Here is a 15069-nt window from a genome sequence, read left to right as displayed (position 1 = left end):
TCTCCACAGCAGGTACAGTCTGCTCTGCCCTTTCCTGTAGAGGGCGTCTGAGTTATGAGTCCAGTCCAGCCTGTCAGATGAACACCAAGGTACCTGTAGCTGTCCACAGCCTCAATGTCCATACCTTGGATGTTCAGTGGTTGCAGTGGAGAATGCTTGTGCCTGCGGAAGTCAGGATAGGCCTCCCCAGCGCCTGGACCTCAACATTATTGAAGCAATGTTGGACCATGAGACAGAGCACAGGACAAAAGGCACCCAACAACAAGCAGAGCTTTGAATGTCCTTGAGGAAACCTGAAGAACTATTCCTGAAGACTACTTGAAGAAATTACGAGAAAGCTTGCCTAAGAAGTTCGGGCTGTGTTAAAGAGTAAAGACGATCATACCAAACACTGACTTTAAAGCTCATGTAAAAACTCTGTTTTGGCCTTATATGCTGTATTTCTGTTTTTTTGCATATCTTTTTTAAATAAATCACTGCACTGACTTTTTATTTTCCTAGCAAAATGTAAGAAATGAGGGGTGGCTCGAGGCTTTTGCACAATACAGAATTTTTGCATATTTGGAACATCCAAAAAAGAAAAAAATCCATTAACCGAAAACCTACATTTCTCAAATATATATCAGAGAGTTCATGTCAAAACTAAAATCCTCTAGTTTGTAAAAGTTTTATTGTAGCATACGGCTAAAATGAAAGTCTAACCTTGCACGGAAATAAAGAAAGATAGCCGATGAGCTGATGAATTGTTAAAAGGTTCACGTGGCAGATAAACTGCCATGCATTTAAGAAGCTTCTTTCACATTTAATTATGGTATGAAGAAAGTAGTAGAAGAGTTTTTTTTCTCATCTGCACGTCTCTTTTCTTTTGCCCGTATCTTCATTCCACCCTGCCACTTGCTGACAGGTATTTCATTCCTATGAGTGGAGAAACGTGTTCCCCTCTTTTAGTTCCTCTTATCTTGTTATTAAAATGGACAAGTATCCAATCTATTGTGGAAGCTTATTTTAAAATGTATGCTTTCCTTTCTCTTTACGTCAGTATTTGATAGGAGCTCCAATACTGACCGGTTCAACCAAAATAGCTTTTCAGCCATACCATACGTGGGCTATTCATAACCTACGCATTTATGTGTCAAAATGTATTACATTGTGCTGAACACCTAATTTTCTAGCATAGACAGGCTCAGTAGAAATGAAGCCAATAACCCCTGAAGCACCGGTGCCCTCTCCTATTACGCCATTTAACAATATCTGGGTTGAAAGTGTCGAAACCAGCTCTTCTAAACAGAATAAATAGGGAGATGTATTCAGTAGAGTTTTAAAAAGAAAAACAAAAAAAAATAGTAACTCATTTTCATACTTTTTAACCTTTGCCCTGTCTGTCTTTTACACAGCATTTGACCGGTATTTCCGTAGCCGTTCGCTGTCCAACAACAGAAGAAATGTTTGGTTTGCTGAATTCTGGGAGGAAAACTTTAACTGTAAACTGGGAATGCATGGTAAACGGCCTGGCAGCCTGAAGAAATGCACAGGTAAGACTATATTTGACTTCTTCCATTATTTCACTTGCTATCAACCATTTGGGAAAAAATCTATAAAGCTTAAATGTGTAAATTGTTATTTGACTAGAGATCCAAAGAGAGATGAAAATGCTCCAAGGTACTTTGGAGTTTTACACTTGAGGGTATAACAGATTGTTTTGTTTAGCTGTAATTCTACAGAACTATACGAGTTTGTAAGTTTTACTTTCTGAGAAGTGTAGCAGAAGGTCAGCTATAATTGGTCTTCCTTTATCCCTGCATCGGCTACCTCCTTGCATCATAACCAGTGTCATTCTTCTTATTTTAGTGCAGCGTAAAACAATAAATAGGCACACCCGACTGACAGTTTTAGGGAAACCAGTTCATCCCAAAAGCAGGCCCAGCTTTGCATATTACGGCTGCCAGTTGATTAAGCACATCACATTAGATTGAATAAGTCTTCATTAGAATATCGTAGCTCTGAAAGTCTGTCAACAGAGACAAATACTGTCTTCTAATTAGTATATATATATATTATGCACTTCACAATAATATATATATTATTGTGAAGTGCACTGCTGGCTGTAATAAGTAACCTTAAACCCCAGATCAAATTAGCTGTTGGGATTTAAGAAGCAATATAGCTCAACAAGAGCAATTGTTTGTGTACTCGAAGCTTGAAGGGAAATTAAATAGTTGTTGGAGTATGTGCTTGTAAATGTGGCAGTGCACTCTCTTTGGTGCGTTTTGTTTTGTGTGTTTGTGTGTAAGGTATATATGTGTATTAGTTCTGTAATAAGCACTTCTTGGTGTCTCTTTTTTTTTGCATTGCTTTTATATGATTTATGGTGGTTTGACCTGCATTTTTCAGTCCTAGTCCAAATTGTCTGCAGCTTGTTATTTTACAAATGACCCAACACTACAGCTGATTTGTGTCTTGTGCTGTCGTCACATTCGTGTGCACGTGATCCAGATGGTGCTGTATGTGCACTTTTTCAGTGCCTATCACTGGCTAAAGTGTTATACTTTTTAGAAGAGTTAGCAATGCCAGTGGACATGACCTGTAGGTATATCTCTGTGCTGCCGTGATCGGGTCTGTATGTTTATGTGTGTGTCATAGCGACTACTCCCTGGCTGATGCCTGCCATTGGCTCGCATAATTAGGTTTGTAAGGGCTGTGACTCCCATTGACCGTCTATTACTAGCCGTGGCATCTGTGTATGTGGGCATCGATGTGTCGAGGGCCCTGTAGTCGTGAAGCAGAGTCCATTAATTCCAAGTGCTGGGGTTTGTGACCTCCAAATCATCAACACAGAAGCCAATCAGCAGCCTGCTGCTCAAGGTCACTGTTGTGAGACAGCTGATGGGAGGATGTGGAAATGTATGTGATTATTGCACGTGATTGGGCTGGGAGTGGGAGAGCGGTGAGATGATGTCAACAGAAAATTAACAGTTAGAGAAACTAAAATATGCAGCTGGAAACAAATTACACAAACAGTAACAAAGATAGCATAATAAGATATTCAAGTCACATGGGAAATATGATAAGTGGGTGTGGGCAAATTAATTGTAGATTGTTAGACTGGGAAAAGGATACGGGAATTAAACAGTTTTTTTCTGAGTCTGAAGAACTTGAGGTTTAACCTATTAATCCTAAAAGATTGGATGGGGTGATGACCTGGAGTGTTGATGGTGTTCATTTGAGAGTGAGAATAGTCATCATCACATATGTATTATCAGAGGAGGTTGAAAGTCCATGATGGACTCCAAAATAGTGTGTAATTACCTCTGCCACGGTGGTTATGTGTTTGGTTGTGTGTGTGTCTGCAAACATGACAGCTCAAAGTTTTCGTTTTCGTTTTTTTCTAATTCTGGTAAAACTTTGTAGGGGTTTAGCTTGGGCTCGTGTTAACAATCCATCCAGACTTAGTTTACATTCTCCAAGGTCCTCAAGCTCAGTTTACTGGATTGTCAGTTAAAAATTGACAAAAATCCTTGTGATTTAGAAACTATGATTCTTCCAAGTGTGGTGTGTATTGTCAACATATAGAAAGTACCATATAAAGATTTCAAATATCATATCACGTTTGACCTCTGACCTCTCCTTCAGGGTCAGTAGCTCGATCTGGAGGTCCAAATGATAATAATGATAGATAGAGCTATAAAGAACCATGTTTCTTACTGAGGTTTTTTGTATTGAGAACATATATGCATATAGGGACTGATATATGGTGATTCTAAATATCACGTGATTTTGGACCTATGACTTCTCTGTCAAGGTCAAATAAGGTGAAACTTTCATAAAATGACTTTTATCTTTAAAACTGTGCTTAAAATTCTACTGCATTGGAAACATTCTGGAAATGATACTGGTATACATGGATTACAAATATCACATTATAGTTTGCATCCAAATATCATATTGCATTTGACCTCTAACTTAACTCCTACATTTCTCATCTACCTTTCTTTCAAGCTGTGTGGTTAAATAGAAATATACTGTAATATAATATTATATAATACACTCAATAATCATGTCCAGTTATCAATCAATATTTATTATCCACGACTTGCTCTATATTGGTGTAATCAAAGTAAACCAAATATGTCTGCCATATTTTAAAGTTATATGCATGGTTCTAATAAATCCTTTTTTAAGTATTTTGTATTATATTTTATAAAAGCACTCATTTTGTCTTTGTATTTAGTCTTTTTGCTGCACATTTATTTGCTCCAAATGAGTGTGCAAAAATTACAGCATATTCCTCTGAGGTTTAGCAGTGAAGTAGTGTGCAATGGAACAGCTTGAGTAGTTCACAGTTAAATTATAACCCAAGCAGCATTTGTTTGCTGTATTATGCTGCATAAAAGAAAAAAAAGGCTTTTGTCAGAAAGAGGCCGTTGACAAATAAAGAAAATGAAGCCCCATCACCTAATCACTCTTGCGTCATTTTCTCTTCACTTCCTTTCTCTACTCTCTTAATTTAACCTGGGAGATATTGTTTCCTTTATCATTGTCAGTCCAAAATGAATTACATGAAGATGATGCATTTTTCATAGGAATATCCCCAGCCTGCTGTATAATGTAAAACAACATACGTAGCATCATAGTAGTTACATGATATTCAGTGATTTGCTGCTAAAGCTACTACGACCAGCCAGACATCTGTTCTTCAGTCCAATAAATGCATTTTAATGATTTATTTAGAGTGCATTACCACAACTTTCAGCTTTCATCATTTCATCTTTCATCAAGAGAATAGTAAGTACACAAAAAAGGGGAGATCCAAGGCACTCAGGCTGCTGAGTGTAAAAAGCCTCCTTTTGAGACACGGCTCATGAGGACATCAGCCGACAACTCGGATGCTGGAATAAAAGTGTGCTCTGTTGAAGGCATACATTTAGGTAAAAAGAATGCTTCAGGGCAAACTGATTTAGGCAGACACCAGATCACAAATATGACTACACGCTTACATGGCCAGAAACTCCCATGCATACTGCTTGTAGATCATCATGAAGGAAAATGCAACATTTCTTACTATATGTGTGTTACTTTAAAACATGCTTGTTCTTTTTCTGTTTCTAACCCAAGTAGGCACACTCATCGCACGTCTTTCTAAAGATGCCATTTTGTCACAGCTGCTAAAGCTAGACCAAACACAGCAGGACCAGGCAGTGTCAATGACCCAGAAAATCCATCGTTTAGCATTTGGTTCCATTTGTTGTTTCAAACTGACTTGCCAGGTAAATGGGATCTGAGCAGGATTTGGAGTAATGTGGCACCATAGTGAAGAAGGCTGAAGTACACACACACTGAGATAAAATGCATGACAAAATGCAGATCTATAGAGCGAGTCTACCCACTTCTCCCTTCATACATACAGTAATGCTCTTGGAGGTGAATCTCTTAATTTCCACATGAATCTCTAAAGTTTTCATACATTCTAGATCATTTATCTGCTTTCATATAGAGAAACGCACATTAAAATAGGCAAAACATAAACAATGTTTAATAAAACAAGATATGGTAGCACAACCACTAGCATCTCTGTCCACAGCCGCCATCAGACTTTGTTCATAGCAGTGGTTGTTGACTAAAGCTGTAAGCCTCAGGTACACTCAGAAGATTTAAAGTGCACTGTGGACAGTTGGACATTTGTTATCCTGTTGATTTCTATACTTTTGATTTCTTTGCCTTTCTGTCTGAGTGGATTTTGACTTGTGTCACTCTCAAGGGAATGATACCGGTTTGTTATTGTTCTCTACTTTGTCAGCCATCAAACTTCTTTATCTCGCCTTGTCTGTCTTTTCGTCTTTCCATTTCTTGCACCTGCCATTTCTTTCTCTTCTATAAAATCCAAGTTTAAAGTGTTATTTGTTTTTATCAACGTTGAAAGGGTGAAAATCAGTAATGCTGTCTCAGCGTGGGTTTTTGAATTCCTGAGCCAAGCATAAGTTCAGGCTAAGCGCAGTAGCCTTCTACCTGTCTAATTGGCAAGCTTGCTTACAGATTCTGCATATCTGCAAATCATTTTGCAATCCATCTTTACTCCAGCTGCTGTTCATGCTGTTTCTGACCCAATCAATGTCATGCATGTGTCACTGAAGCCTGCCCCATACAGGTTCCTGCTGCTGGTCTCCCTGCCTCTGGCTTTCAGGTTCAGCATGTGGAAGAGTGAGGAGGTCCCAGAATAGAGCCATACTTCCGAGTATAAATTATCGGAGATGGAAATAACAATATTATTTTGCCTGTAGGAGTCCTGCCTGACATTATTTTCTCCCTTTGCAAATCAATAACAGTTTTAAATTATGTTTTCTTTTTTCTGAACTGGGCCTGCCTTTCCTCTGCACACTCTCACTGTCTTGCAGCCTCTTGTTCTCATCCTAATTTGTATGGCCAGAAAATTAATCCACTGCATTGTTTACACTGTAAACATGGCAAATAAAAGTAATATCTATAAAATATATAGACATGCAGCTGTGTAGTTTCTAATTTCATTCCTTATATTAGCTTATTATTATCTTACGTGAAGTTATAGTTGCATGCGTGCTGTTTTAATGGGTCCAGGAAAACTCATTCAGAGATGTTTTATCTCTATTAAATGAGGGCAAAGCCCGCTGTGCAAATGCAGGTAGTTAAAACCCTACGAAGCAAAGCACAATTCAATGAATACACACCAGGTATATTATTAGAACCAATGTTTAATTATATAAATGTGCAATAAATGGAGAACTGATCTGAATTTATAAAATATTGTTATTTCCTGGAGTTCCCTCTGCCTCACATTACACCTGGAAAAGACCGTGATTATAAGAAATATTGATATATTGGAAATTTATGGCTCAGTATCTTAACCCTTGTATGGTGTTCGGGTCTGTGAGACCCGTTTTCATTTTTTTTCAAAAGAAAAATTAAACAATGAATTATTTTTTTATACCTGAAATTCATTGGCTTTGGCTTATTTTCTGTGAAGAACATAAATCAATTTCAATGACCTCATACTGTACCTCCCCCCACGCATTTACATTACATACAAGGTGTTCGGGTCCACTGGACCCAGGTCTAATAAAAGTGTTGAAAGTGTAGGTCCTGTGTTCCCACACTCTGTCTTCCTCCTTTCTGGTGCTGCTGATAGTGTTTTCTTCCCCTCCTGCTCCCGCACAAAGTTGCAACATTGTTGAAAATTCAACTATCAACACCGTCTGCTCTTACATTCCTACACATTTTACCCTCTTTCTTGAGGGATCCAAATTTTATTTTATCATACCCTGTCCCACCTGCAAATTAGGGGCATAATACTATAAATAAGACTTTGCCAGTGTGGTTCTTTATCACAACTGATCAAAAAGATTATCTGCTGCGAGGGCCATCCAATTGATTTTGGAAGAGAGAGGGGCTTCGGATGATGATGTTGACAAAGAGTCTGACAGTGACTTTGAAGAAGAGGATGAGGTTGAGCACCATTTAGTAACAAAACGAAGACGAGTACCCCATCAGCAGCCAGCTCCAGGACTAGAACAAGCCCACCAGACAGCAAGTGAAGAAATATGGATGTCAATAACTGGTGAAATTGAATGGTCTTCTTGCCCAAGAAAGGAGCCACCCTGCAGAGCTGTTACTGTGATAAGCCAGGGCCAACACGGCTGACAGTTACTCATGTGCAGGACATCAAGTCTTCATTTGAGCTTTTCATCCCAGATTCCATCCATAAAATTATTCTGGATTGCAGTAATCTAGAAGGAAGGTGTGTTTTTGGAGAGAGGTGGAAGGAGATGGACCAAATTCATCTAAGAACCACAAAGGCCTACTTTGGGGTTCTTATCCTTGCAGGAGTTTTCAGGTCCAAAGGGGAATCCACAGAATCCCTGTGGGATGCAGAAACTGGCAAGAACCTGTCCGTGCATCAATGTCTCTGGAAAACTTCCACAAAATTTCCAGGATTATCCGTTTTGATAACCGAGACGACAGACCAACTCGACGGCATAGAGACAAGCTAGCTGCCATCAGGACAGTGTTGGATAAGTGGTTGCACCACCTCCCCCTGTTTTACAACCCTGGGCCTAATGTCACCATTGATGAGCAGCTGATCCCATTTAGTTGTGAAACATATTGCTTCATGTGTAAATGTTTTGTGTCTTTCCACTCACTCCACTTGATTATAAGTGATTAATTTTTTTATAACATTTTATAAAAAAAACAAAACAAAAAAAACGAGAAGCACATTAATTCATAAATGTGATCTAACAAAGGTAAAGGGAAAAAATTAACCATGTTTGCTGTTCATATGGCTTGTAATTGGGATGAAGTAAAAATCTGTTGAGTAATTTAACATAAAATTGTTTGAAAGTGTTAATTTGGAAAGCTAAAACTCTAGCGGGTCCACCAGACCCATGAACACTGGCTGAGTAACAAAAATATGAACATGACACAAGGGTTAAACAACTAGAGGTCACATCTATAAGAATTTGCTGGGGCAGTGTGAAGAGAGCCCAAAACTCTTACCCAGGTGAGAAGAAGCCTGAAAAGGATGCATTCATAGTACTCTGTGAGTGGAAAAAACAAAAGAATAACAGTTTCATCTCTCGCCCGTTTTCCTGATTAGCAAAATTACCATAATGCTGTAGCTTCTTTTACAGCTGCCTAATGAAGGTTATGCTCTAACTTCCTTCCTACTTAATAGGCAAACACAGAGGATTATCAAATGCTTGCACACACCACACACACACAGCTTTATACTTCCTCAGTTTAACATAAATAATTAATACTTTATAGAGTATTGTTGATGAGGAATTTATCTTCTAAAGGCTCCTTGGCTAGTTTGATGCCCTTGTTTTCTGAATGCATGAATGCTTTTCTTAGTCGGTACAAAAGTCATGCTTTTAAAGACACAGAGCCTTCATCCAACACTAGCGATGTGTTCATGTGTCTGTCTGTGGGAGAAGCACAGTACCATTCCAGAAGTTAATGAGATCCTGACTTAGCCCAGCATGCGCACATTTACCCTTGCGTACAAACACATGTTCACTCACTACAAATAGACCATATCCTAACGAGGTCGATGGGGAAGGAGAGTTATTAGGCTCACAGGCTGAATAAACTGTTCCCTCCCATGTGAAAAGGCCTAAGGACTGAACAGACTGAAGGATGGAGACGAGCACAGATGGAGAGCTTGATGGACAATTAGAGACAGACAGGCACAGACAGACAGATTGCAGACTGTGAGACAGAGACAGCAACAGACAGTGCTATATGACTCCTTCCAACATTAGTTTTCAATAGGTGAGATGAAGTGTCATTTAGCTGCAGTGAAATGATCCTTTTTCATTTTCTCGCAGAGGACATGGTTATCTATAGCTCTCAATGATGCACTCTGTGTGCATGTGTGGTAGCTGATTTATCACTTGCAGTCCTACGATAGAGAGCATGCTTGTAACATGTGCCTCGATTCTTATACTGAGAAACCGTATGGGTGAGCTGCAATCAAAGCCACTACTTTGGCATTGGATAAATAAGTAGACAACTGCACATTTGCCGCTGTTGTATCACAGCCTCACACAAACTGTAATCCATCTTGATGAGACCCAAATCTCATTGTAGAGGAAGGGAAAAAAAAGTCCACTAATGAAAAAATGTGGCTAGGAGGCAGGCGTATGCACATAAAACATATTGTATTTGTATGATCATTGTTACCTCAACATGTTCATGTCATGAGTTGAGATGTCTGTTGCCTCACAGCAAGACAGTCCTGAGTTTGAAGCCACCAGCTGACTGGTTGCGTGATTTGTCTCTGAGTACTGTGGCTTCCTCCACAGCCCCAAAACATGCATTTGGTTAGGTTAAATGACACTTCTAAACTGACCATAGGCGTGAATGTGAGCATGAATGGTTGTCTGTCTATGGAAGAAAATGGAAAGATGCAGAAGTGAGTTTTGGACATAAACTATAAAGACAAAACTGACATGAGGTTATAATGCAATTCAAGTTTTTTTATTTATGCCAAATCACAGCACAGCAGTTGCCTCTTTACTGTGTGGTAAACCCTCCAGTTTTAGAGAGGAAACCCCAACAATCACATGCTCAACAAGCAACGATGGGAAGGAAAAATTCCCTCTTAAACTAAAACCCCCAGCAAAACCAGGCTCAGTGAGGTGCAGTCATTTGCTGTGACTTGTTGGTGGATGAGAGAAAAGAAAAGAAAGGGAAGAATGAAGACACAATTTAAGGACATGCAGCAGTGATACATTGGGAGTAAAAAGAGAAGAAGAATAGAAAAATGCTGAGTATATCATGTGAAGTCCCCTTGCAACCTGAGCCTATAGCAGCATAAAGAAGGGATGCTTCAAGGCAATGTGATGCTGCTAACTCTGAGCTTTATCAAAAAAGGAAAGTTTTAAGTTTAATCTTAAAAGTAGAAAGAGTGTCTGTCTCTTGAATATGAAATGGTGGCTGGTTCCACAGGAGAGAGACCTGAGAGCTGAAAGCGCTGCCCTCCCATTCTACTTCTGGAAACTCTTGGAAGCACAAGCAAGCCTGCTATCTTAGAACAAAGTCTTCAGCTGGGACGATATAGTACTGTAGAGTCTGCATGTGAGGATTTGGATTTAACAGGGACAGACTGGCAACCTCTCTGGGGTGTACCCTCTCATCCTATTGCAGCTGAGATATAGCCCCCCTGCCATCCTGAATTGGATGGGCGGAAGAAAATGAATGGATGGATGAATGGATTTAGCAGGGAACCAATGAAGAGAAGCTAATGGTGGGGGAAAAGTGTCTCTTTCTCATTCCTTGGCAGTACTGTCACTGCAGTATTTTGGATTAACTGGAAGCTTTTCAAGAAACTTTTAAAAGAAGAGATGCTTCTTTTATAAGATAATAATTAATTACAATAGTCAAGACTAGAACTAGTAAATGCATTTTTTCCTTTTTCTTCATGATCTCTGAGACAGCATGTGCCTAATTTTAACATTGTTTTGAAAAAAAAGTCCTACATATTTGTTTAGTGTTTATATAAGAACATATTTTAAAATGACTCAAAGATTCCTTATAGTGTTATTGGAGACCAATAATGTGGTTAGATACCATGTTTCTACAATTTTAGGCCCATCCATCCATCCATTCGCTTCCGCTTATCCTTTTCAGGGTCGCGGGGGGCGCTGGAGCCTATCCCAGCTGTCATAGGGCGAGAGGCAGGGTACACCCTGGACAGGTCGCCAGTCTGTCGCAGGGCCAACACACAGGGACAGACAACCATTCGCACTCACATTCATTCGCACATTCACACCTAGTGACAATTTGGGTTATCCAATTAACCTATCCCCACAAGTTGCATGTCTTTGGACGGTGGGAGGAAGCCGGAGCGCCCGGAGGGAACCCACGCAAACACGGGGAGAACATGCAAACTCCACACAGAAAGACCCCGGCCTGATGTTGGAATTGAACTCAGGACCTTCTTGCTGTGCGGCAACAGTGCTAACCACCGTGCCCAATTTTAGGCCCAAATATAATAATCGTATTTTTATATGGATTTAGGGGAAGAAAGTCACAGGCGATCTGGATCTTTATGTCTTTAAGCCAGACCTGTGGTTTAACTAGTGTTATCTGGCTCAATAGATATATATTGTGAGTTTCATCTAATAGCAATGAACATATATAGAGTCTTTTCTCGTTATATTTCTCCAGACAAGTGGAAGTCTGAGATTCTCTCTCTCTTTTTAGCTACCTGCCTACTTGTTTGCTACCTATATAATCTATGTCATACTGTTTCTAAGTATATAACCATCAGCAATTTAATTTTACAGCAACCATTTTTTCTGTATTTTTTTGGCCATCATTTCTCAAAGTTTTTGTTACGGTTCTGGGTCAGTGTTGACCCAGCATTTTGAGTTTCTTATATTTTGGTTTATTTTTGCATTATGGATTGTTTCCTGATGTTCTGGTGCTTTGTTTATTATTATTATTATTATCATTATAGATCTGTTTCTGTTATTCTTGGTGAGGGATCGGTTCTTAGGTTTTGGGTTCTCATGTGTATTGTAGTTTCTGTTCAGTGTCTAGTCTGTCTCTCAGTGTCGTGTGTGCATCTTTGTTTTGTGGTTTCTTGTTTCCTGTTTTATTGTGAAAGTCTTTGTCTTATGTTAGTGTGTGCAGCTTAGCTCCCCCTGTCTCGTTAGCCCTGATCTCTCCCAGCTGTGTCTCCCTCCTGTTACCCATTCCCTGATTACCACCCTGTGTATATTAGCCCTGTGTTGTCCTCAACCCAGTGTCGCGTCGTACCATCAGATTATGCCTGTGTGTTTTTTGGTCTTCACTTCATGTTTTGTTTTCATGCCAGCAATAAAGCTGAGGTTTTGAGTTGCATTCCGTTTTCCGAGTCCTGCATTTGGATCCTCATCTCCGCCTGCCCGCACACAGAGCCCTGACAGTTTTTGTGTCGTTGTCACATTCTTCAGTAGTTGCTTAGTACTAACACAGCTGATAAGAATGAAGGTCAACACTATAAAAATTAGGCCCAGGTTTTTAAAACTGCCCCCCCCCCATGCAGGTCTTGGAAAACTGAGAAGTTTTAATAGTGCTAATGTCACCCAGCTAAATCAAATGCACCTAATCATATTACTGATCCAGATTCACAGCAAACTTGTTTCTGATTGTGTGACACAAATACCAGCACTGCAAATATAAAAACTAACAGCAAGTATGTTTGTATGTCAGAGCATTATATTCAATGTATTTGTCGTTTAAAGCTATTCACGTCTCTTATTGTGTTGTTTACTGACCTTGCTTTTATAAACCTAAAGTCTATCTATCACCTTTCACTCCAGCTTTTATTTTTAGCCCCCACCATCCTTCTGTTTTGTTTGATACATTTTCTCTGCTGTCTCGCTAGCTTTACTGTGCTCTTTCTCTGCAGCCACCTAACTCTTTGGTTCCATAGCTTTCCCCTTTCGGTGTTTGTTAGTGTGTTTATAAATGTGCTTGTTCAAGGGTGGGAAAGGAGAAGGTCCGGTGACATGAAGCACACATCCCTTCAACAAAAAAAACCCATTCATGAAATTCTTGTTTATATGTCAAGTGAAAGCTGGGCAGGAGAAAGATCAAAAGAAGGGAAGGAAATTTAAAAAGTTGAAGAGAGAGAGGAAGGGCTAGCGTGCATAGCCAAGTTATGCCAGGACAGTGATTCAGCAAGATATGAATAATGACCAATGAATAATTTATATTAGCTGTGTGTACCATCAGCAGTAATATATACCAGCAATAATGTAGAGTGTAATATATATTAGCCACATATGTCAATGGCATCACATTATTCATGAAAAAGGGTGCTCTGCTACGAATTGCTCTTTATAAAACAGACAACACTCTCACTGCAGCCTGACAGCAGGTCTGAGAAGAGAGAGGGGAAAGATGAGAATAGGAGCAGCAGCAGGATCAAAATGCCACATATCTAATAAATACTTGCTCATTTGAGCTCTGGTGTTATTTCTGCCAGTAAAAGTAACAGTGACATTGAGTTTAGCAAGTCAATTACTGAGAACAGGCAAACCTGTGACATTAGTAAGGAGATGGCTAAACAAGCTTACGCACACAAGCAGCGTAATGAACACAAAGGTTTTAGTGTACCTCATCTAATTTCTACTGTGTTTACTCATTCGATAAAAAAAACATGCTGTTAAAAGAAAAAGTTGAGAAAACAGAAAACATGAATGTTTGCATGAATTCTTCTTCATGTACTCTGTCTTCCTCTCTCAGTCCAAAGACATGTAGTTAGTAGAGTTAGCTTAATTAGTGAATTGTTGTCTGTCTCTCTGTGTTAACCCTGCAACAGATTGGCGACGTGTCTCTCACTCTATGGTAGCTGGGATAGGCTCCAGCCCTCTTGCGACCCTGAGAAGGATAAGAGAATAGATGGGTGATTAGATGATGGAGCTCAGCCTCCCATGACACCTGCAGCTGAGCTACAAACCAAACTCTGCCACATTAACTAAACAAAACACTTTTTGTGTCAGTCACAGAAAGCTTTGCCTTTACAACTTTCATCGGCCCCCTTACTTTACACAGCAGACTGATCTGCATGTTTGGTTTGGGTGAAATTTTGACCCCACATGCAATCCTTTATTTGATCCTGGGTTGGGACCAGCAGGGGCTTGACAGTTGCTTGTGACACCCTCCCCAACCTGGAGTTGGCTGTGTGTTTTCTCACAGTTTTAACAAGGATCTTTATACTTGTGAGGTGAATGTGCTAACCCTTACATTACGGAAAAATATGAGCTGTGGCCTCTACATTTTATTTATTTACATTTCCTTAGTTACAGTACAAGCAACATTAATATCCTTGAAAAGTTTGCGTATAGGTTTCAATAGTGTAAGAGTCGACATGCTTGCCTAAAACACTAAAAGTCCTTGTTTTGCAACTAGGAGGCAACTCAAACTCAAGGTCATGCTAAGTGGTCACAAGCTGGTGTGGGGGTCCAAAGCCTGGATAGGAGTGATCAAGAAGTATATCTCGTGTAAAAGTCTCCACCAAACCATATATGTTATTGTTACCCTCACAAGAAAAGTTCCCAGAACTCCTGTAAAATCAACAACAGTCAGAAGTTGAAAAAATATTGACTCAAGTTGTTTGATGTTTTGAGTTGAGTTTGAGTTTGAGTGGACACAGCAAGATTTACCACTTGAGATAATTGCAATACAAAATACTCCAAAAGGCACAGGCACAAACAGGGTAGAGAGTCCTAATCAGTGACAAAAATTAGTGGCATTGAAGGCCGCCTGCATTGGAACCCGCCTGTCAGTCAGATGCCCGACTCCTTGAAAACCTTAACACCTTTTATGCTTTGTTATGGAAAATCTTGAATAAAGCTGCAACCAACAGACGAGCGTGTCTTTTGAAGTGACGTTTATTAGAAAAGAAAAGAAAAACACTGCAGTGGAGAAAAACGTTCAGATCACACACCTAACCCGTTTTTCTGAGGGAAGACATCACCCCGAACCCTTTTATGCCTCCCAAACAAAGAACATTCCACAGCAGATCAGTTATTAGCAGATCCTTAT

The 15069-nt window shown here is 39.6% G+C and overlaps 1 protein-coding gene across 5 annotated transcripts in view; it reads left to right on the top strand.

Moving 5' to 3' along the window:
* Nucleotides 1–15069, top strand: part of grm8a (glutamate receptor, metabotropic 8a) — a 296528-nt gene that overhangs the window by 213248 nt on the left and 68211 nt on the right. For all 5 annotated transcript variants that reach the window (XM_085136973.1, XM_085136975.1, XM_085136974.1 and 2 more), the window contains one exon: nt 1395–1532. In XM_085136973.1, the coding sequence (XP_084993099.1) occupies nt 1395–1532 (138 nt within the window). The remainder of the gene's footprint in view (nt 1–1394; nt 1533–15069) is intronic.

This window comes from Neolamprologus multifasciatus, chromosome 17, assembly GCF_963576455.1.
Source record: "Neolamprologus multifasciatus chromosome 17, fNeoMul1.2, whole genome shotgun sequence".
NCBI classification, from domain to species: Eukaryota; Metazoa; Chordata; class Actinopteri; order Cichliformes; family Cichlidae; genus Neolamprologus; species Neolamprologus multifasciatus.
Note: the sequence above shows the minus strand (reverse complement) of the source record. Positions and strands in the feature narration are given on the sequence as shown.